The sequence below is a fragment of the Odontomachus brunneus genome, unplaced genomic scaffold (genome assembly GCF_010583005.1).
Source record: "Odontomachus brunneus isolate Ranch 3 - 2012 unplaced genomic scaffold, Obru_v1 Obru_scaffold_180, whole genome shotgun sequence".
Classification (NCBI taxonomy): domain Eukaryota; kingdom Metazoa; phylum Arthropoda; class Insecta; order Hymenoptera; family Formicidae; genus Odontomachus; species Odontomachus brunneus.
In genome coordinates this window covers 83,531-107,003 of record NW_022639630.1, presented here as the reverse complement: position 1 = coordinate 107,003, position 23,473 = coordinate 83,531, and the positions used below count along the sequence as shown (strand labels likewise).

The window sequence follows — 23,473 nt, the reverse complement described above, 5'->3', positions numbered from 1 at the left end:
GTAACCATAATACGGAAATTTAAGCTGAAGAACCAATCAGAATATTGTTATAGATTTATGTATTCCAAAAGACTATAAAAGTGACACCAAGTTTTATTTTACGTAGAAATAACTAGATTTCAATCGGTTGTAATCTAGTTATTTCTACGTAAGATAAAACTAGGTGTTACTTTTATAGTCTTTTGGAATACATAAATCTATAGCAATATTCTGATTGGTTCTTCAACTTAAATTTACGTATTATGGTTACGGTTACAGCAATTTGTGTGCAAAGGCTTTAACCACGGATTGCGGTACTTTAAATATCTAGTGACATTAGCCTAGTGTATATGAGCGCGCCATCTCCAGGCTCTCGACGCGTATTTCTCTGGGGGCCAGAATTTCAAGACCGAGCATGTCTTTAACTACCGTGATTACTGCTGGCGGCAATACGCGACATGCAGTCGTGGTTATAATATTAATTCCGTAATAATGACTGATTTCACCGCTCATATATTATTCGCGCTTGCGAATATTATAACTAAAGATATCAATCGTACTTATATTTGTAATATAACACGTGCAAATGATACGCAGTGTGAAATAATGTAAAAAATGTTTTGATATAATAATGAATTATCTACTTCGTTTAATCAACTGTTATATAAAAAATTATCCGTTGAAAAATTTTGCATGTATAATTATATATTATTATATATAATTATGTATAAAATTTGTCTATACATGCTTATATATATCCAGGTAGAATATAAAATCATTTTAATGTCAAGATGATATCATTTTGATGACATAATTGTCATGAAATTGTCATAAAAATGGTATCGTTTGACGTCAAAATAACTTCACTTTTATATTATTTAACGTCATTTTGACTTTTATATGACCTTGTGTTCTACCTGGATATAGAAGGTGATGTTAAATAAAGGAGGAAAGAAATAATTACATTCAATTAAATATTTACATTATATGCTGCCAAAAGATTAAACATTTACTTCGATTGTATTTGTGTTACAGTATTTTTTCGTTGCGGACATGTTTGATTTTGTATAATTATTCAGTGAAAACAAACTAGTCAAAATGATGTTAAATTGTCATCAAATTGATAAGGAGTATGATGTTAAAAAGAGTAGTTAATATGACGACAGAAATGACTATAAAACGTCCCATACGTTGATGGTCACTTTGACTATCATTTTGATATCCATTTGATGTCAAAATAAAAAACTAAATAATAAAATGAACATCAAGTAACAGTAACAGTCTTAAACAGCACCAAATCTACTATTAGTCGACTGTCAGTCGGCAGAAAAAGTCTAAAATCGATTTTAAAGTCAGAGAATGTCAACTCTAACGCTTTATGCACAGGCAACAGGAAATAGGAATTCTGATTGGTCAATTATTTTTATTTCCTGTTCCTATTGATTAATGCCTATTTCTATTTTCTGTTACCTGGCATTGTGCATAGCGCATTTGTCGACTAAAAGCTGACAAATGACTCGACTATAGTCGACCGTTAGTCAGCCAATAGTCAACTTAGAATTCGACTTTATGTCGATTATAAGTCAATTTTCAGTCAATGTTCTGAAATAGTTGACCCTAAGTCGACTTACAGACGATAGTTAAAGTCGATAAAAAGCCATCCTATCAAAATACGGCTAAACGTCGACTTAAAAAGTCGACTTGACTAAAGTTGATTAAAAAAAGTCAGTCGGCTAAAGTTGACTATCAGTCGACAAACTGTCATTCTATGTAGTAGTTCTATGTAGAATAAGACTAATGCTATAATTTTCCACTCAATAATAATAATAATAATAATAAAATGTAATATAACACGTGTGTTATTTAACAGTTACTTAATTAAGTGCAAAATTATAACATTGGTTTTGTTTTACTGTTGGTGTTTACTGAATACTTTCTTTAGGAATAAATGCAAGACTAAATATTATATGGAATACAGAAAAGAGCACAGACAAAATAAATACAAATATATATTACATATGATATTTTATTTTAGTATACTTTAAACCATTTTCTTAAAGGCTAAGTTGTACTTAGCCTAGTGGTAGTTGTACTACCAGGTAGCAAGATATGACGTCTTTAGACGTCATATTTTACTTTAGACGTCACCTTGCTACCTGGGTAATGTTTGCAACGATTGAGAAATCATTTTAACCTTATTTTTCACTGTGTAAAATAAGAATAAACTAACACTGCAATCTTTACAAGTGTTAAGCGAAAGATACAGTAATTTAAAAATTATATTATCAAGATATAACATAACCTATATGGAACATAATATCTACAAGATATCTATTAAATATCCTTGGTGGATAATAGGGATATCCACGAATATCTAATAAATATCCATTAGACGTACGAAACATATCCAAATGTCCGCAAAACGAGATCTAATAGATATCTATAAGATATCAAAGTTAATATCCAGTAAACGTCTATAGATATCCTTGTAAATATACACTACTGTAGATATACAAAGATAATTTTTAATTAGAAAATGTTTTATATAGGAAAAAATAACATGTGGATATCCTCAGTAGCTACTGAATAGATATACCAGTAGATATATGAATGTAGATATATGAATCCAGTAGATATCCGCAGTATATTGGGTTGGTATGGATATATGTATAACATATGATATTGGGTTATTCGTAACATCTGTTAGAGATCCATGAAATTACCAATAGACATCTACTGGACATCCACAGTTCCACCTCCATTTCAAACCTCCATTCTATGTCTATTAGACGTTTTCATAGATATGCATTAGACGTAATATAGATTAATTTTAGATTTTTCATGGAATTTAAATAGATAACTAAATAGAAGTCTAATAGATGACTAATAGAAGTCATATAAATTTATTATATACGGTTAGTTTTAAAATTGTCTTAATATTAAAAGGTTCTCTCACAGCACATTAATATTGCCATAAGATTATAGCAACCTTCCCAGCAAACACAGATATATAACAGTTACATTGCCGTAATGAAACGGAATGTAACATGCAATATAACATGTATGTAGTAGGTTATATAGATGTTCGTTGTAATTTCCTACTCGCACGTGTTACAGTTATATAACGTGAATATAACATAAAAGTAACATGTGACTAAACAGTTATATAAGAGTTATATGAAAAATACTGGATAATAAGTAATTATCAATGATTCTTAGTATGATATTTCTATAAGGGTAATGCTTCTTCATCTTCGGAGCGTTTTTCTATTTCGTCATATGTGGGTTGTATAGGATATATTGGTATTGGAGGATTTCTTGAAAGAGCATCAGCATTAAGTTTATTTTCCCAGGTTTATATATTATTTCATAATCATATTCTGTTAATTTAATTCTCCACCGAACAAGTCGTGAAGTAGGATCTTTCACATTATGAAGCCAAGTTAATGGTTTATGATCGGTTATTAAAATAAATTTTCTACCATAAAGATAAGGTCGGAAATGTTGTACAGCATAAACTATTGCTAATAATCCCTTTTCAATTGTTAAATAATTTTTTTCAGCATCATTCAATACTCGTGAAACATAACTAATCGGACGGTCTTTACCAATTTGACCTTGACTTAAAATTGCTCCAATTGCTGTTCCAGAAGCATCTGTTGTTAAGAGAAAAGGTTTAGTAAAATCGGGATATTGTAATACTGGTTCTTTACATAATGTATCTTTTAGTATTTCAAATGAATTTTGTTCTTTATCTCCCTAATTAAATTCATTTTCTTTTTTTAATAAATTAGTTAGAGATTTGGTTATTTTTAAAAATACTTCAATAAATCTTCGATAATATCCTACTAATCCAAGAAATTGTTTAATGTTTTTTTCATTCTTGGGAGCTGGAAAATTTTTTACAGCCTCAATTTTCATTGGGTCTGGCCGAACACCATCTTTTCCAATTATATGAATTCCAATTATATGATTTCCAATTATATTTCCTAAATCTGTAATTTTAAATTTGCATTTCGTAATTTATTAATTAATTTTTCGAATTTTATAGCATGTTCAGTTAAAGAGCTTGAATATAATACTATATCATCTAAATATACGAAAATTTCGAAAATTTCCCTGCATTCCGCTACATATTAAATCCATTAGTCTTTGAAAGGTTTCAGGTGCATTTTTTAATCCGAAAGGCATTCTGTCGAATTCATAATGCCCATGTGGAGTCGAAAAGGCTGTTTTATGGCTATCATCTGGATGCATGCGAATCTGGTGAAAACTTGAAACTAGGTCAAAGACCGAAAAATATTTTGCTCCACTTAATTGATCGAGAATTTCAGTTATATTTGGAAGTGGATATGCGTTGCCTATCGTTTTATTATTTAATTTTCGAAAATCCAATACCATTCGCCATCGTTTATTTTCTTACATCTGTCTTTTCTTATCTATCCATACCGGAGTATTATATAGAGAATCAGATGGTTTTATAATTTTATTTTCTAAAAGTTCATTTACTTGTTTATTTATTTCTTCTTTGTGAATTTCTGGAAATCGATATTGTTTTGTATTTATTGGAGCTTCATTAGTGGTTAATATATAATGTTGTACTGCATTTGTATGTTCTAGCATTTCTCCTGGTAAATGAAAACAATTTGTACTTTTTTCAATTAGATTTTCTACATGCTCTTGTTCTTCTTTAAATGATATAGGCGTAGTAATTTAATTATTTGGTTTTTTCGATCTTGTTCTTTAATGTGATAACATGAGTTTGTATTTGATTGTGCTTGTAAGTTTGAGTGTGTTTCTGTTTGTATTTCCAAATTCATTTCATCTCGACCTTTTGTTTCAAATTCTTGAATTGCAATATTTGGCACATATATTTCGTGATCTTCTTCATTTGTATTTATTACTTTTAAGTATGCTTTTCGTTTTGTACTGAGATCAAAGCATTACCTAAGTAAATGCCTTCTGTCACAATCAATCGCGGAACATATCCTTCTTTTAATTCAGAATTAATAACATTGATATGAATTTGAGAAATGGATCTACTTGGAATTATTGTATTAAAGTTTCTTCTGGATCTTCTTTGGGTTCAAAAGGAATAATTATATTTTCCCATTCTATTTGATTCCTTTGATAATTAACTTTGACTTGGAATTGTTTAAAAAAGTCTGATCATTGGAAAATAGGAAAATTATCTTCCACTAAATGGAAAGCAACTGGACATTCTAAGATATCTATCAGTGCTAGCCCTAAGGTGGACATATGATGCGCTGTTATACTACTTAGCTTAAGAATTTTATTTTCATTTACCCAAATGTCTTTTTTTAAACAACCTTGTTTAATTATATTAGGCCCTGATCCACTGTTAACTAGAAACTTTGAATTTTCCTTAAAATTAAGAAATTATGTTGAGCAAAAAATATTTTTTTTTATTTATCCTCTTATTAATTTTAATTATTCCGCGTGTGTGTGTGTGTGTGTGTGTGTGTGTGTGTGTGTGTGTGTGTGTGTGTGTATCCGTTACGATCGTGACGGATACACATACTTACTTGATAATTGGATTGTTGGTACATCGTCTATATCTGCTAGATTTACTGTTCGGAATTGGAAATTGGTTCCGTTGAAATTACTCGACTGGGGCATGTATTTTGCATTCCCGAAACTACCCCTTTCCTGTCGGGAATATATCTGTTTCCCTGACTTTGTGTAATTCGCTGATTATTATTATTATAAGCACGTTTCCTACATTCTTCAATTAAATGCCCAAATTTTTTACAATATTGACAAATTATTGGATTTAGTTGATTTTGAAAGATTAAGGGTTGATTATTGTGGAACATTTCTTGTCCAGAACCAGTATTTTGATTATTTTGAAAAGATCGAGGATTTGTCGAGGATTTTGTGGAAAAAATTTATTTGTTGTATTTTGTAGATTTTGTGGAAAATTTTGTCTTACTGGAAATTGTATTGGAGCTGAATAATTTTGATTTACATTATCTACGTTTCTTTGATATTGAATTGGAGCTGAATAATTTTGATTTACATGATCTACGTTTCTTTGATATTGGATTGGATTCTTAGAATTTATACGTTCAACATTTCCTTGCTATTTAGGGATCTTTCTGCACCGATCAGCTGTGTGACCTTTTTTATGACAATACTGACATATGATCTCTACGGCATCTATACGTCGAGTGGCTCGTCTTTCTGTTGTATTCTCTGTGAGTACGACTCGCCTTATCATGTTTATAGTTTCGAGTTCTTTTTCCGCGTCAATTGCTCGACTCTCAAGTTGTTCAAACGTTCCTTCTTTAGATATTATAATTTTTTTATTTAATCCGCGTAAGAAACTAGTTTTTAGATGAGACTCGATTGAATTTTGAAATTCTACACTAATTCCGCCAGTCTCTCTTTTTTGAGCGTCTAATATGCGCTTTCCTAATTTCCGAACTCGATTCGCATATGTGGCCACTTTTTCATCTTTCTTTTGACATAAATAAGCTAAATGTTCCTGGGCTTCGTAAACTGTTTTTTCTGAGACCGTACTTAGCTCTTAAAAATTCTATTAATTCGCACATATTATTAAAAAAATTTCCTAATATTGATCGGTGTGCGTCCCCTTTTAACTTATTCCTTATTGCTCTTACTAATATATTTTCTTGTGTTGGTGCGATCATGCTCAAGATTTCCGCACAACCCTCGGCGGAATAAATGAATGAAATGTTTTCTCCATCATAAGTAGGCACTGCATCGAGTGCATCTCTGATTGAAAAATGTACGAAATTACCTTCTGTTAGAAGTTTAATCCCTTGATTACCGATTTGTCCATTTTGTTGTTGTTGTTGTTGCTGTTGTTGCTGGAGTCGTTCGATGGTTTGTTGTTGCTCCATTACCATTTTTCGTAATTCAGTGATATCCATATTGGCTTGATTAGAGTTTTCTATTGTTGATTCTTGATTTGATCTTGATGGAGGAAGACTTCGCCCTAATTTTACACTTCACTGGTTTGTTTTTTTTATTTTCACATAAACTTTTGGTGTCACACAAACTTTTTAGTGTCCCGCTGCTGTCACCAAATTTTATGTCACGTCTTAGTTGTTTAAAACGTGTTTATTCTTTTTGTCCTTTTTGGGTCAATGGATTTAACCACTTTACCCGAGGATGGACAAGTTTGTGTGATGGTGAGTGAGTAAATGTATAAACGTATGTGTGTGTGTGTATTAAGGCGAATAAACTAAAATAATGATTTTACCTACTGATTCTACTTTTGTCTTTCCTTTAAAATATTTAAATTATTTTGAAACGCTTTCTGTTCAGTGATTACAGAGAGATTGAGGAGCTTAGGATCGGATTCAAGAGGTTCGTGGTCGAAGGTTTGGGAATATAAGTAAAGTGTAACGCGACGTTTAGGAATCGGTCAGAGGATATATTAGGAAAACAAACCTTTATCTATCCAATAACTTATTTACGATTTTCTTAGTGATTCAATTGTTATGTACAGGGTGTTGCGTCAACATACAAATCAGTACGACGGGTTGCTTGCCCGTAAGGCGCGCCTGGCCAGTAATGCAGGACCGATAATGCAGGGCTTGCCGATTTAATTATATATCTACTTTATCCAATGAAATGTGCAATGCTTCTAATTATCACGATCGTAACGGATACACACACACACACACACACACACACACACACACACACACACGCGGAATAATTAAAATTAATAAGAGGATAAATAAAAAAAAATATTTTTTGCTCAACATAATTTCTTAATTTTTTCCTGACGTTAAACTCTGATAAAAATTAGAGATTACAGAGAGATAATACAGAAACAGTTATAAGCCTTATATTGTGTATTCCATCTCAGAGATAGCTCTTGCAAAATAATGAATCGACCGGAAACGAAATTAATGATCGCAACTTAACCGATGACAATTATTAAACTTTTTTTATATATTCTTTACAAGGTAAAGATTCAAACGTGAATGAGAATATTATCATTCGAAATAATTAGTGAAAATATTGCCACTGGGATCGTAAGAGTGGATATTTTATATAAACTTCGAGTGGATTCTGATTCTATGATAAGCGCATCGATTATAATGAAAATATTTTTACTCTGCGACTCAAAATGAAAAAATTACTTTATTTGAGTGAAATATTATTTACATTTCAATTTTTCACTTATGTAAAATAAACTCTAAATCGCCAAATAAATAGTTTTCACACTAATCGCTCGAGAAGCAATATTCTTACTCTATTTTTGGAGTGAATTTTTACTTCAAGAAATTTAGAGAGTGATGTGCTTGCAATTTAGTCCCGATACAGAGAGCCAGAAATTTTTTATGAAAGTTGATTGAATTACGCATGTTATTGAATCTTAAGCACCTTTTGGTGGACGTTGACAATTAGTAATTGATAGTATATACGATAGATAATTTTACTTTTTGTGAAAAGTTGTGAATAGTTGTGTAAGTTGTGAAAAGTGGTGATTGTTTTGATAGCCAGCATGCTTGTGTGTGATCGTGACATTATGTTTCGAGTCGACGAATATGGCAGAGAAGACATTGTGAATAATCAGAATAATCAAGATTAACAAGCACGTAAATAAATAGATGAATTGAACAACTAGAATCTTTTTTTTAGAATCTTTATTATTTTTTTATTAACGTTACAAATTTTAATAGAATTAAAAAAATTTAACAGTAGTGAAAAGCAAGGTAAGCCATATATCGCGCGCTAGTCATATAATACGTGTTTGAAGATACTGGTACCGCGGAAGAAACATTTGACAAACGTAGAGATGAACATTTGACAATTAATCAACAAGCGTTGCCAAGGATGAAAAGTGTAGTTACGTTTAGTGTAGTTAACGATGGAGCATGAGCGGTATGAGAACCAAGAGCTGGCAGATATGTTACTAGTGTATGGCGAATGCTATAAAAATCAGCGGCAAGCCGCAATATTGTACGCAGAACGCTTCCCGCAGAGACGATATCCAAAACATGGCTTTTTTCATAAATTATATAAAAGAATATGCAATAATGGCACCTTACATGCATCTACGCGGCCACTGTCTGTTCCCCGATGCTCTGAAGATGATATTAATGCGGTGAAGAGAGCAGTGAAGGCTAACCCGCACACAAGCACGCGTGCTGTTGCGCGTGAGTTAAATATGATGTATACAAAAGTGCATCGAATTCTTAAAAATAACTTTGAATGGCATTCTTTTAAACATATGCAACTCAAAGATTATTCCTTGCAGATTTGCCTCGCCGAGAGGCGTTTTGTGATTGGATTTTAGAGCAAGTAAATATAAAAGGCACTGAATCATTTGCATAAGAAACAATAAACATGTAATGAATATATTATTTTATATCATTGTCTTTCAGATTGACGGTGAAAATGTAGAAAATAATGCTTGATTTTTTTGAAAAATATTTTATGGACAGATGAGTGTACATTTTCGTAGTGACGGCCGAATAAATAGACACAATGAGCATCATTACGCAGAAGAGAATCCTCATTGCGTAAAAGAAATACACGTCCAGGGACAATATTCTGTTAATGTGTGGATGGGCATTGTGGAAAATAAGATCATTGGACCGTATTTTTTTCCGCAACACATTCACATTAATGCTGAAGTATATGCAGCATTTTTAGACGAAACATTGGCGAAATTATTGGAAAATATGTCGTTAGACTTACGGGCAAATATAATTTTTCAACAAGATGGACATCTTGCCCACACTTCGGTTGCAGCTCGTAACGTATTAAATAGAAAGTTTCCAGATAGATGGATTGGAATACATAGCAATCTCCAAGAGTGACCACCACGGTCACCAGATCTTACACTACTAGATTTTTTTATGTGGGGATATATTAAAGATCAAGTGTATCAAACAGTATCAATTAATAGAGACGATTTAATTAATCGTATCCAAACTGCAGCTACAAATATTTCTCCAGCAATCTTGTCCAGAGTACGCCAAAGTATTTTGGGACGAATTGTTTTATGTGCAGAACACAATGGAGGATATTTCGAGCACATCCTGTAAATAAAAATTATCATATTAATATATTTTATTACGTTTAGTATTCATATTTAGTCTTTGAATTTTATATAATTTCGTTAAAAGTTTTGTTACAATTTAAAATGTTGTGTACAATAAATAATTTAACATCCTTACCTTTGGATTTTGTGTCTTATATCCCTTTATTAGTTTACAATTCTCCTTTATTGGTTTACAACTTTCCTTTATTGATTTACAACTCTCACTGCCTTACAATTGCTCACTCTTTTACACAGTATCGTCAATTTTACACAAATCTCTGTTCGATTTTATACTAATGATATTATGACAATATCACGCGATACTTTGATGAATATTTGTCAAACAACTGTACGAATTACACTCACGAAATAAACACAATGACACAAAGACATGTAGGATGCGAGATATAGAAGGAGAGTGTGTTTAGGATGTCATTTAAAGAGAGAGAGGAGATGTAGTTGATGACTGGCGTTAAAGCAGAACTGCTCTGCTCGGATCCATGTATTGAATTGAACTGAAAAGATGTAGTACGTTAGCTCGCTTATGTTGTGTTATTCGCGGTGTATAGTCGCGATTAAAGGCCAAACGAAGGTAAACATTTGGATTTTAAACCGACTGCCTGTCACGGTACGTGCAACTAGCGTGAGTCGTTGCTCTTGGTATCCAGCCTTTAATCGTATGTAATTCAAACAATCAACTTTCATAAAAAATTTCGGGTTCTCTGTATCGGGACTAAGTTGCAAGCACATTACTCTCTAAATTTCTTGAAATAAAAATTCACTCCAAAAATAGAGTAAGAATATTGTTTCTCGAGCAATTAGTGTGAAAACTATTTATTCGGCGATTTAGAGTTGAAAGTTCATTTTACATGAGTGAAAGATTAAAATGTAAATAATATTTCATTCAAATAAAGTGATTTTTTCATTTTGAGTCGCAGAGAATATTTTCACTATAATCGATGCACTTATCATAGAATCAGAATCCACTCGAAGTTTGAATGAAATATCCACTCTTACGTTCCCAGTGGCAATATTTTCACTAATTATTTTAAATTATATTATTCTCATTCACGTTTGAATCTTTACCTTGTAAAGAGTATATCAAAAAAGTTTAATAGTTGTCATCGATTAAGTTGCGATCATTAATTTCGTTTCCGGTTGATTCATTATTTTGCACGAGTTATCTCTGAGATGGAATACACAATATGAGGCTTATAATTGTTTCTGTATTATCTCTCTGTAATCTCTAATTTTTATCAAATAGTTTAGTGTCAGGAAACAATTAAGAAATTATGTTGAGCCAAAAATATTTTGTTTTATTTATTCTCTTATTAATTTTAATTATTCCGTATATATATATATATATATATATATATATATATATATATATATATATATATATATATATATATATATATATACATTACGATCGTGATAATTAGAAGCATTGCACATTTCATTGGATAAAGTAGGCATATAATTATATCGGCAAGTTCTGCATTATCGGTCCTGCATTACCGGCCATGCGCGCCTAACGGGCAGGTGACCCGTCGTACTGATCTATATGTTGACGCAACACCCTGTATATTGTTTGTATGATGAGTTTTAATTGATTGATTTGCTGAATTAAAAACTAAAATCTGAAACTGACTTTCTAAAACTTCTATTACTACTCAAAAACTGACTGACTGATTGATTGATTGATTGATTGTTTGATTGATTGATTGACTGGCTGACTGACTGATTATTTGTCTTATCTGACTTTTTGTCTGCCTGTGTGGGCAGTCGCACCTGTTTTTATAGGCAGGTGGCGAGATACCCCCGCGCGAGTTCTCATCACCTTTTAGTAGAAGGGGAAAGATGCTTCTCACGACATGTGAGCAATAATCAATAGTTAGATTTTGACACTTTATTGTTAATCTATTGTTCATCGACCACCCAGGGCATTTATTGCATTCCTGGTGGTAACAGAAGGTGCACTTGATCGAAATGAAGAGAAGTTACGTCGGACGTAACACGTGACACCGGATCTCGTGATGCGACACCGAAGCAATCCGTTCCGCACTCGGAACATGATCCAACCATCTCCCGATCCTCTTATTTCAAGAATGCTCTTCTATTTCTTCATGTTTCAGGTAATAGACTTGGAGGTGTTCGAACAACAGGCGACCGCTCTCGAACAAGAACTGGCAAATTTGGAAAGATGGGAATGCGAATTTCGGGAAGACATACACCAACAGCTGCGCGACCGAATAGAAAAATTGGAGAGAGACGTTCGAGATTGTCGCGAGGTGGTGTGCCGACTCAAACACACATCGTCACAGAGTCTCGACCGCAGCCAAAGCCCAATAGCGATAAAAACTTCTCTGTCGTCGGGAACGTCGGAACGACCGGACAAGCAAACGTACCCTGACGCAGACATCGTAATAAAATACGAGATGAGCGTACTGGAGGAGCAAGCCTGGCGGACCCCCTCGCCACCGACGCGAATACCGATCGCGACACAATCTCCGGACCGAACACTAGTCCAACGGAAGAGCAAGTCGCCCGTATCTATGCAGATTACGAAGAACAATAAGGCGTCGGTCACACCGACGCAAGAGCCAACACCTTCGACGAGTAGAGGAGTGGCCCGAGCAACAACATGGATGGAGATAAGTCGCATCGTCGACCTAGATACAAGTGAAGAGGAGATTGACGTAGAAGCCCTAACGCCGCCGAGAGACACACTACAATTAAAATCTATGATAAAAGTGAATAGAATTGATGAGGTAGATGCGTCATTGATATTAGAAAACCGTACGAGGGGCAAACCACGTATAGATCATAGGATGCAATTAGATAACCGGACGCGAAGAGAAATCCGAGCCGATGAAAAGATAACCAAATTCATTGGAACAGAGACACGGAGAGGCCCACATCACCACAGAAAATCAATGATGCGTGAGCGTAAAAAGGCCACGTGGCGTATCAAAACGAGGGAAGGCTACCCGGCGGGAGTGGCGAGCAAAATACGCCAAGAGAGAGAACATAGAAGGAAGGAAAAACGCAATAAGAGGAAGAGAGAACATCAACAAGCCGAATCAACGGGCGCTAGGAACCAGCACCTCATCCACTACCAAACAGCTACCTCAGAGAAGTCGAGTGGCGCCGAGAATGCGAGCGTGCCGTCCGCATACATTGCGCCAGGCGGGAGTATGCAGCAGCACGCGGTTGCAGGCCGGGCGATCGAGACGCATGTTGAGACAGCCGCAGCGGGGCTACTCAGGAGAGATGAGAGAGGCGCCGAGGTCGTGACACAACGTAAGATAGTAGAGGAGTGAGCAAAAGCTAGTCCAGGCGGGCAGAGCAGCGTCTACATTGGAGTGAAGGCCGAGGAGTAGGAGGTATCTAATCCAACTCGTAAGCCGACCTAACCCGAAACGACAAAGTGGACCGAGCAGACCAAACCGATTATGTTCGGGCGAGGACCTAACCCACATGATCCTTCATTCACTGATGCAGTCCAACTCAACCTAACTTAATTCGAATAAGTAGTAACACTAAGAAGTTGAATTGTAGTTTGTTGAATTATACAGTAAAAACTAAATATTGAAAATAGATTATTTGACAAAAAACTAATTTTGAATTAGTTTGAGAGATCCGCGATATGTTCAAGTATTAAGTAAGAAATATTTTTATCATATATAAAACTTATTTTATAATATTATAAACGTAACAGTATTAAAACATTAAAAGTATATTGTAAATTATATTTACACAAAAAAATAAAGAAAATACAAATATAAGTAGGAATATAGCGATTTTTAATAAGTTACAAATCGAAATATCAAGAGACGCTGTAGCGTCTCGCGCCAAGTGAACGCGCGAAGCGAGGAACGGCGTAAGACCGGCCGCGTATAACTTACGCCGACCAACTAGTTCAACGTAGGCAAGATTTCTCGTTCGGTTATAACGGCTAATCGGATGAATTTCTGGATAGGCTCTATCGATTCCTTGGAATTGATTTACTTCATAAAACTATCTTTATATTTGTCCTACATAGTTCATGAGAGAAGATATTTTAGTGGAAAGTCCGAAATGGCAAAATTTTACGATTAAGAAACGTTCTATTAATGTCAATCTCAGCCTTTCTCCGTCAGAGGCGCCACTCAGCTGCGCAGTCAGCGACGCATGAACCATGTGGTTAAGTCGTGTACACGTGTTGGTGTCAAGAGACGCGGTAGTATTTTGTACAAAACAAAGTAAGAATCGCGTAAGTGAGAAGGAGAATGTTAACCTCTTCTTCTCGTTCTCACTCGCTGACACGACCGTTTTTCAAAACAGCGACTGAAAAAGAGAATATTTTCGTTTTCACTCGGCGTTTCAAAGCAACTGAGTGCTCGCATCGTACGTATAAGCCAAGCGTTTATAGAAGAAATACAGTCTTCTGTTAAATTGATACGCAAATCTTGTAAAATTATAATTATTTATGAAACTTATGTCAAATTTGTGTGTGTTTTATAAATATGCAATCATTTATGAAAAAAATTTGATATACCTGTAAACCATAAATGTGAACAATACCTATCTTTTTAAAAAAAAGGTGAAAAAAGACGCCAAGTTCACGCTTCTTGCCTGCACGAGTGGAATTATACAAAAATTAATGTTTCTATAAAAAATATTTTATTTGTAAAATAACATTTAAAAATGTTAATAAAAAATATTGTTGTTTAAACTTCTATTTTTTACAAAAAATGTAGTATCAGGTAGTTAGGCCAAGTGAAAATAAATCACATGTTTCCCTACATGGATAGAATTACATAAAAGCAAATATGTTCGTATAGAAAATATTTTACATACATACTTTCAGAAAATATAAATCCAAAGACATTAAAATATATTATTTAAATTTTTATTTTCTCCAAAAAGGATGTTAAATGATAATTAGATCAAACAAAAATATCATTGTGTATATAATAGTTTTGTGTATATTCACACCACATGTGGTAACTATTGACTTCTTTTTATTGGTAACCTTGTAAAAATTAAGATAAAATAAAATTAAGAGTCACACAAAAACACTTGGCGTGCCCGTGTCGTAATAAGTTGTTTTGAATTTTACAAATTGATATACAAAATATTATTTAGCAAATATATTGAAATTATTTATATACCCGGGTATTTATAGGCACGGCCAAGTGTTTTTTGTGTGACTCTTAATGTTTCGAACAGCCCTGGGTGACGAGCGGCCAGTTCGTAATGCCGTCGAACAGTTGTCGGCTGCCATAGAACTTATACTCTCTACTGGAAGGGGAATACGGCTCTAAACTTGAAGGTGTAACAGAGAGACAGAAGATATAGTGTTCTCTTCATTGTTCTTTCCTTTGCTGTTTTCTGCACATAATCCGCAACTGCTGTCAAAAAGATGGTATGTTATTGTATTTTATGCGGCAGTCATCATCAAAAAAGATTTTCGTATCATAGGTAAGTATATAATAAAATTAATAATTTGTAAATATTCTCTTAATCTCATACAAATTATTGTAATGCAATTATTAATGTAAAGAATAAAATAGGTTATGTTATATTTCTGAATTTAGTATATTGTTAAAAATGTCCGCGTGGGTGGCGGACGTAAAGAATACCCCCAACGTATAGCCTGCGTGTCGTAAAAGGCGACTAAATGGCTCTCATCGGGTGGGTTGCTGCGCCCATGAGTATTAGGGGCCGGAGAGCGCCCCTCCTTCTCGCTTCAAAGAGGGAGTGGCTCCCAAAGGCGCCTACAGCAGGGAAGCGTACCGGATCCCTTATGCCAGTATGGTACCGGTCTCTTGGGTGGGTAGCGGCGCCCGAGGGTATCAGGGGGAGTGCGCCCGGTTATTCTTAGGGCAGCTGGTGCGGGCGAACCGACCTCACCGCGGCTGTCGGGTCCCTAATGCCAGCATGGCAACCGGTCTCCCGGGTGAGCAGCTGCGCCCGGGAGTAGTAAGATCCTCGGTGAATACTTCACTGGAGATCCACAGCGGGGGCAGGGCGGGCTCCTTAAGTTCTGTTGAACCAAACTGCTCTAGGGGGCAGCCCAAAAATCCGCCCGGGTTGGGGGGCCGCCGTCATGCCCCCCATACAAAAATGATGATGAACACGACCAGAGAGAAGACTTCCGGCAGGTCGGATACGTCGGGCCGGCACGGGGGGGGCTATGGTCTCACGCTCCCCCCTGTCGTGAACATACGATGGATGTGGGTGGAGTTGCCGGGGTGTCGACGGCGGGCATTCCGGTAGTCAAAACTACCGCCGCGGGGAGGGGAGAGAGTGAGGATACGGAGATGTCGGAGGAGCAAAGAGGAGGAAACTGGGAAAGGAGAGTGAGGAAGAGAAGATCTGGATAGGGACAGAGGGAGAGGATGTGGGGAAAGGAGAAGGAATAAGGCATGAGGTAGGATCTGGTGCATGGCCAGATCCTGCAAGGAGAAGGAAAAACAGGAATTTTATATTAACAAGGATGAACATGATGCGGGAGAGTGCGGAAAGAATGGAGGAGGTATTGGTCAGAAGTAAGAGGATGAGTAAAACTGAGAAGGAAAAGTTGGCCATGGGGAAGGAAGAGATGCTCAGGTACGGTGAGGATATGGCGAGGGTGTACAAGGCGAGAACGAAGTATCTGGAGGATCAGATGACGGAGTTGGATAGGTTAATAGACGAGGATGAGGACAGGGAAAACGATTTGAGGAAAGAGCTAAAAGAATGGAAGAAAAAAGAGATAAAATGGAGGGAAGAAAGGACAAAGTGGGAGGAAGAAAGGAAAGAATGGGACATGGAGAAAGAAAGAATAGGAAGGGAAAGGATAGGATGGCAGAAGGATAAGGAAAAGTTAGAGGACAGAATATTTGTCTTGGAATGTGGAAAGGGCTTGGAGGTGGATCGTGGCACGACCGGGATTCGGTCGCCCTGGGCCGGGGGGTCGGCAGAAAGAGAAGAAAAGACCCCGGACAGGTCGGGGGGGAAGGGTTGAGCCCGGAGCGACCGGCGGCGGCTAGGGCGCCGCCGGCGCTACCGGCAACGGTGGCGGTTCGCCTCGAGCCGAGGGGCCTCTCATACGCGGAGGCCCTCCGTAAAGCGAGGGGCGATATCGCGCCGGGCACGAGCGGGGCCCGGCCCGCCTTTGTGAGGAGGGCCGCAAGGGGCGGCCTCCTCTTTGGGTTGGCCGGGCCCGGCAAGGAGAGGGAGGCAGACGCGCTGGCTTCCAAGCTCAGGGCGTCGTTCCCGAGGGCCGTGGTAACACGGCCCTGCAGGATGGGGGAGGTCCGACTCATTGGTTTTGATGAGTCGGTCCTCCCGGAAGAAATAGAGGAGGTGGGCCACGTCTCGCAGCGCGAGGTGGATGTGGGCCGGGCGAGATCCGCCTGGGCCTCATCCGGTGGAGTTGGCGGGGCGAGGGAACCGTATGGGCGCGGCTCCCCCTCGCCTCGGCCGCCAAGGTGGCGCTGGGGTGGGCGGGTGCGTGGATAGAGATGCTCGCGGCCCATCCTCTCCAGTGCCACAGGTGTTGGAGGCCCGGCCATGTCCGGGCGGCCTGCTCCGCGTCTATCGACCGGAGTGGGCTGTGCTACCGGTGTGGCCGGGCCGGGCACATCGCGCGGGTCTGCGTCGAGAGCGTGGCCTGCGCGGTGTGCCGAGAGGAGGGGTGGGACTTGGGCCACCGGGTATGTGGTGCCGAGTGTCCGTTAGTGGGAGGAGGGGGTTCAGCGGGCGGACGGCCGCCGGGCCACCGTAAGGGTCGACCACCGAATACGGTCGACCCGGGCCCCCCTGTGGGAGGCGTGCCGGCGGAGAGGGCCCCGGTCTGCCATCTAGACCGGGGCCACGGCGCCGGCTGAACATCGTGGTCGGCGCCGGGGAGAACCGTACCGAGGGCGCCTCTTGGCGGGGCTCATACGGATTTCTCGTCCTGGGGCGGCTCGTCCCTGGGGTGGGTACGCCCTGTCCCGGTTTCCCCTCTCCCCTACCGGTCGCTGGGGAGAGGGTATGCACGAGCGCACCCTCCTATTATAGCAGCCCGGGAGGGAGGCGGCGCGGTGTTGAGTCGCACCGCGCCGCTGTTAAGAGGGATCGTGATTTATTACCCCCGGTCCGGGAAGAGTCCTCAGAACAACGGAGGGAGGCCCGTGGATGTAATACGCAAGTGGTTCCCGCGGGCCCCCTGACGACCGCTGAGGACGGACCCGCCAGGGGTTTTAGTGGGTAGGGTCCCCGTCGATTTTTCGGCGGGGGAGGAGTTCCACATAACCTTCCGGAGGCCGCGGGTATGCGTAAAAGCATTTCCCCTGGCTTCCAAAAAAAAGGGTCCGCCCTGCCACTCCGTCCGACTCCTGATGAGATCAGGATCGGGAAACAATGTCGGGAGGAGGTGGCCAGGGACATGGCGGCGGGAACGCTACCCCCGGTGGAGGCCCTCCCTCTTCGGCCGCGGGATGGCCCCGTCGAGGGGGTGGATCGATCCCTTCCGAAGAAGAAAAAGAAAAAGAAGAAGGCTTCCCGGGTTAGTAACGGCGGGCGTGGGAGCGTTCCCCGTGGCCCGCCGGGCTGGTGCCGGCCGGCCTCAGGGGGCCGCGGGGGTAAGAGCTCCCTCCTCGACCGGAGGCGCGCCCCCTGCGACGGCGGGAATAAATGGCGGGGAACTAGAGGCTTTAGTGATGGCCTTGATTCCTCGCCTCCTGGAGGTCATTGGGGCCGTTCTCTCTAGGATACCTGGGGGGAGACCCGTGTGGCCTCATGACCCGAAAAGGGGAGGAGGAGGGGGTGGGAAGGGAGACGTGCCCAAGCCCTCCGCGGCTTCTACCCCTGCCAGGGCCGAATGGCCTGAAGTGGAGGGGGGGGGAGTAAGCGGCGAAAAATGAAGAAAAAGATGAGCGGAGCAGGCGACCCGTTACCTCCGGCGGGGGTGGGAAAAAACCCGCCCTCCCCAAAGCTCGTCGCACCGCCGCGGTCATGGTGAGCTGCCCCACGGGCAGCTACGCCGATGTTATGCGGCGGGCGAGGGGCTAAGTAGACCTAGGGGAGCTGGGGATCGGAGATCTCAGGGCCAGGAGGGCCGCCACCGGCGCGCTGGCCCTCGAGATCCCTGGTCCCGAGGGATGCCCTGGCCAAAAGAATGTCGGCCCTCTTCGCTGACAAGGGGAACGTACAGATTGCGCGTCCTTAGAAGAGGGCCGACATCCGAGTTTGTGACCTGGATGACTCAATCACCGCGGAGGATTTGATCTCCGCGGTGGCGGTCTCCGGGGGTTGCAGACCTGGGGAAATAAAGGCCGGGGCGATTTGCCCTGGGGCGGACCGCATGGGGACAATCTGGCTGCAGTGTCCCTTTACGGTCGCAAGGAATGTCGCGGACGGAGGACGCCTCAGAGTCAGGTGGTTCTCCGTCTGCGTAGAGGCCCTGGCGAAGTGCCCCCTCCAGTGCTTCAAATGCTTGGAGTGGGGCCATGTCAGGGCCTCATGCAAAAGCAAGGCCGACTGCAGTGGTCTTTGTTACCACTGCGGTTTGGCTGGCCACAGGGTCGCCACGTGCGACGCACCGGCAACATGTCCGATGTGTCGCGACGCTGGCCGGCCCTGTGGCTATAGAGTGGGAGGCCCCGCATGCCAAATGGCGAAGCGGGGCAAAGGGGAAAGGGGGGAAGGAGGAGACGTAAAGCCTCCAACACTCCTCCCACTCCTCCGCCCGGGAAAGAAAGGGAGCCTTCCTCTCGGAAATCGGAGGGAGGGGCTCCATTGCCCGAGACCCCGGTCTCTCCGACGGACCGTGCTCCCAAAGAGCAGAGGGACCCGCGGAGGACCGGGGCCGGGAAAAGGATTGCCTCGCGGGAGAGGGGAAGCCCTATTGAAGGTCCCCCTCCCGCGAAGAAGGTAGAGGAGGGTCTGGAGGAGTGTGGAGTTAAGCCATAATGGCTACCCGCCTTCTCCAGGCGAATCTCAACTGCGCTCGCGGAGCCCAGGAACTGTTTATGCAGTCTCTCCGCGAGCACGGTTGTGGATTGGGGATCGCTACCGAGCCACACTCCGTCCCCGGGAGTCACCCTGGAGTAATGGAAGATGTTGAGGGGCGGGGTGGTAAGTGCTCGGTGGCGATCTACTGGCAAGCAGGTGATGCCTCGCCCCCAATCTCTTTCGTGGAGAGGGGGGCGGCTACGTCGCGGTCGTGTGGGGGGGGGGCCTAGATGTGGTCGGGATCTACGCCCCGCCCTCATGAGACCTCGCCCGCTTCGAGCACCTATTGGACCGGCTGGGGGACCTCATGTCGAGGCGCCCCCAAAGGCCGGTCCTGGTGGGCTGGGACCTCAATGCCAAGTCGGCGTTGTGGGGGTCCTCGGTCAGGTGCCGAAGGAGCGAGGTAATGGAAGAATGCGTCGCGTTTCACGGCCTCTATATTATAAACATGGGCCGAAGAAGCACTTTTGTCGGGCCGCGGGGGAGATCGGTGATCGATGTCACCCTAGCGTCTCCCCAAGCGGCCTGACTCATACAGGATTGGCGGGTGGTGACCAGCGGGGGATATCGGACCACAGATATATTGTGGTCCGGCTGGTCGCCACCCCGGAAGAGGTGCGCCAGAGGCGCGGCCAGGGGGCACCCGACCGCGCAGATGGGCCCTAGCGAAGCTCGACCGCGACAAGTTGGTGGTCGCCTTAATGGCGGCCACATGGGCGGAGCCGGGTCCCACACCAGGGACCCGGCCCGCCATTGAGAACGATTAGGGATATGATGACGGCGGCGTGTGATGCCGCTATGCCCCGATCCCGGTCATACCCCCGCCGGTCCGTATACTGGTGGTCGGCGGAGATTGCCGAACTTCAGCGCTCCGCCAGCCGCGCCAGAAGGGCCATGGACCGGTGGGAAAGAGAAGGAGAGGGCAGGGTGGCCGCCAAGAGGGCCTACCGCGAAAAGCGGGATGCCCTCAAGGCGGCCATCGCTGCGGCTAAGGCCCGTGCCTGGGACGACCTGCTCTCCACCATTGACAGGGACCCATGGGGGCACCTTTATCACATCGGGATGAGGCGCTTGCGCCATTGGGCGCCCCAATCGACGGCGTCCCTGGACCTCGACTTCCTTGATAGGGTTGTGGGGGCTCTCTTCCCACGGGGGGAAGTTTGTATCCCCCCCTATGAGAGCCTCCCTCCAGACGGGGAGGAAGAAGAGATCGGGGTCATAATGGTGGAGATGGACAGGGCCGTCAGGAAGCTCGGCGCCAAAAAGAGGGCGCCATACCCTCACGGCATCCCAGGCACAGTATGGGCCTTGGCGATGAGGAAGTGAAGAGCCGCCTGATGCGGCTTTTCACCTCCTGTTTGAGGACCGGAGTTTTCCCCAGCCCCTGAAAGAGGGCCAACTTGGTCCTCTTCAAGAAAGGGGGCAAGGCGGAGGACAGCCCTTCCGAATACAGGCCTATATGCCTGTTGGACAAGGCGGGCAAATTTTTCGAAAGGATAATACACGCCCGCCTTGTCCGGCACCTGTCCTGCGGTAGTCCCAAGCTCAGCAACGAGTAATACGGCTTTCGGGAGAAACGATCGAGCGTGGTCCCTCCCGGTCCCTCTCGGAGGCCGTCGTGAGGAGGGGGGAGTTGTGTTAACGGTGTCCTTGGACATCGCCAACGCCTTCAACTCACTCCCCTGGGACCGGGTGGAGGCGGGCTTGGCCCATTTCCGGGTCGCTCCCCACCTGGTCTTAGTGATAAGGGACTACTTCCGAGACAGAAGATTGGAGTTCCGCAACAAAGCGGAACTCAAGTGCGGAAGGGCGGTATACAGCAGTGTTCTTCAGGGGTCCGTGCTAGAACCCCTATTATGGAACATCGCGTATGACCAAGTCCTCCGCCTTGCCCTCCCCCCCGGCTGCACCGTCGTCTGCTATGCAGACGACACTTTGGTGTTGGCCGAGGGCAGGGGCTGGCTGAATCCCTCGAGTTGGGCCGTTTGGCGGTGGACCAGGTGGTGAGCTCCTTAAAAGCGATGGGCCTCACGGTGGCTCCCCTTAAGACAGAGATGATGTTCATGCATAATAGGTCAAGGGGGAAGCCGCCAAGGGCCCGGGTTTGGATTGACAACGTCTCCATGAAGGCGGGTCTCACGTTAAAGTATCTGGGACTCGTCCTGGATGGCAAATAGAGGTTCCAGAAGCACTTTGAGCTTCTGGCTCCCAAGTTGGGCAGGGTGGCTAATGTATTGGGTGACCTCCTGCCCAACCTTGGCGGCCTCAAGAGAAAAGCACGGCGGCTGTATGCTGGCGTCGTCCAGAGTATGACCCTTTACGGGGCCCCGGTCTGGGCGAGCGCGCTGACGACCACCCAGCGATTAATTTCGCTGGCGCACCGCATACAGCGGTGGCTCGCCATCCGCCTCGCCCGGGTCTATCGGACGACGTCACATATGGCCGCCACGGCCCTGGCCGGTCTCCCCCCGCTGGAGCTCCTTGCTCAGATGCACGCTGAAAACTATCGGCGTGTCAAGGAGCTCCGGGCTGGGGGAGATTTGGAACATCTGGCCAGGGCCATCAGATTGGCGAAGGACCAGGCCCGTCAACGCCTCCTCCTAAGGTGGAACATCTACCTGGAGGGGGCGACGGGCCGGTCGGAAATGAGGGTCGCCGAGGCCATCCGGCCCTTTCTAAAGGAGTGGGTGGACAGGGCCCGCGGGGAGTTGTCCTTCTGTACAACGCAGATACTCATCGGACACGGATGTTTCGGTGAGTACCTGCATAGGATAGGCAAGGAGTTCACTTCCCGCTGTCACCACTGTGGTGACGAGGTGGACTCGGCGCAACACACTCTCGGGGAATGCTCCTCGTGGGTGGCAGAGCGCCGAGTCCTAATAGACGTGGTAGGAGCGGACCTCTCTCCCCCGGCCCTTATTAGGACCATGCTCAGGGGAGACATGGGTTGGTCCGCCGTCACCTTCTCTTGCGACACAGTTATGACGCAGAAGGAGGAGGCGGAGCGAGAGAGGAGGGGCGAAATCGCCCCTCAGGACGGGGTGAGGCGCCGCAGCAGAAGGGCGGCGCCTCACCTATCCGCGCATTAGCGCGGGATCGAGGGGCGGTGCATCCGTGGGCGGGGAGGGGACGTCACTACTGGCGTTCCCTCCCCCGGGTGGATTGCCCCTCCCCCCCAATGCTGCCGGATCCTCCTGATCGGGAGGACCCGACCTGGGGGAGATAGGAAGCGCCTGGTCGGGCGGGAGAGGCGCGTCGCAAGGCGCGTTGGTAGTAACAAAGATATTTCAATTGGATTGCTGGATAATAACAATGATTTTGTTGTAAATAATAAGTATGCATTAACTGTTAATGACGAAGATGCAACACTTCAATTGATGGATAATTACTATGATTCAGTTATAGAGTATGATGAAGCATTAATGATGAACAACGATGAAGATGTACCAATTGCCTGCAGAAGGTAATTGTCAC

General features: G+C 43.0%; 3 protein-coding genes across 3 annotated transcripts in view; all 3 read left to right on the top strand.

Annotated features, from left to right (window-relative positions):
• Positions 1 to 14,767, top strand: part of LOC116851598 — a 47,061-nt gene extending 32,294 nt beyond the window's left edge. Inside the window, exon 3 of the mRNA XM_032831175.1 lies at positions 12,166 to 14,767. Coding sequence (XP_032687066.1) covers positions 12,469 to 13,353 — 885 coding nt within the window. The 5' untranslated portion in view covers positions 12,166 to 12,468 and the 3' untranslated portion in view covers positions 13,354 to 14,767. The remainder of the gene's footprint in view (positions 1 to 12,165) is intronic.
• Positions 14,768 to 16,514: 1,747 nt separating this feature from the next.
• LOC116851602 (calcium-binding and coiled-coil domain-containing protein 2-like) lies at positions 16,515 to 17,024 on the top strand. Its single transcript, XM_032831179.1, has one exon. The coding sequence runs from the start codon at positions 16,515 to 16,517 to the stop codon at positions 17,022 to 17,024; it is 510 nt and encodes a 169-aa protein (XP_032687070.1).
• Positions 17,025 to 22,488: 5,464 nt separating this feature from the next.
• On the top strand, positions 22,489 to 23,088 carry LOC116851601. Its single transcript, XM_032831178.1, has one exon. The coding sequence runs from the start codon at positions 22,489 to 22,491 to the stop codon at positions 23,086 to 23,088; it is 600 nt and encodes a 199-aa protein (XP_032687069.1).
• The last annotated feature ends 385 nt before the right edge of the window (positions 23,089 to 23,473 follow it).

What these genes read in the sequence shown, in the direction of transcription:
- LOC116851601 (XM_032831178.1), top strand. Translation starts at nt 22,489, where the DNA reads ATGCACGCTGAAAACTATCGGCGTGTCAAGGAGCTCCGGGCTGGGGGA.
- LOC116851602 (XM_032831179.1), top strand. Translation starts at nt 16,515, where the DNA reads ATGAACATGATGCGGGAGAGTGCGGAAAGAATGGAGGAGGTATTGGTC.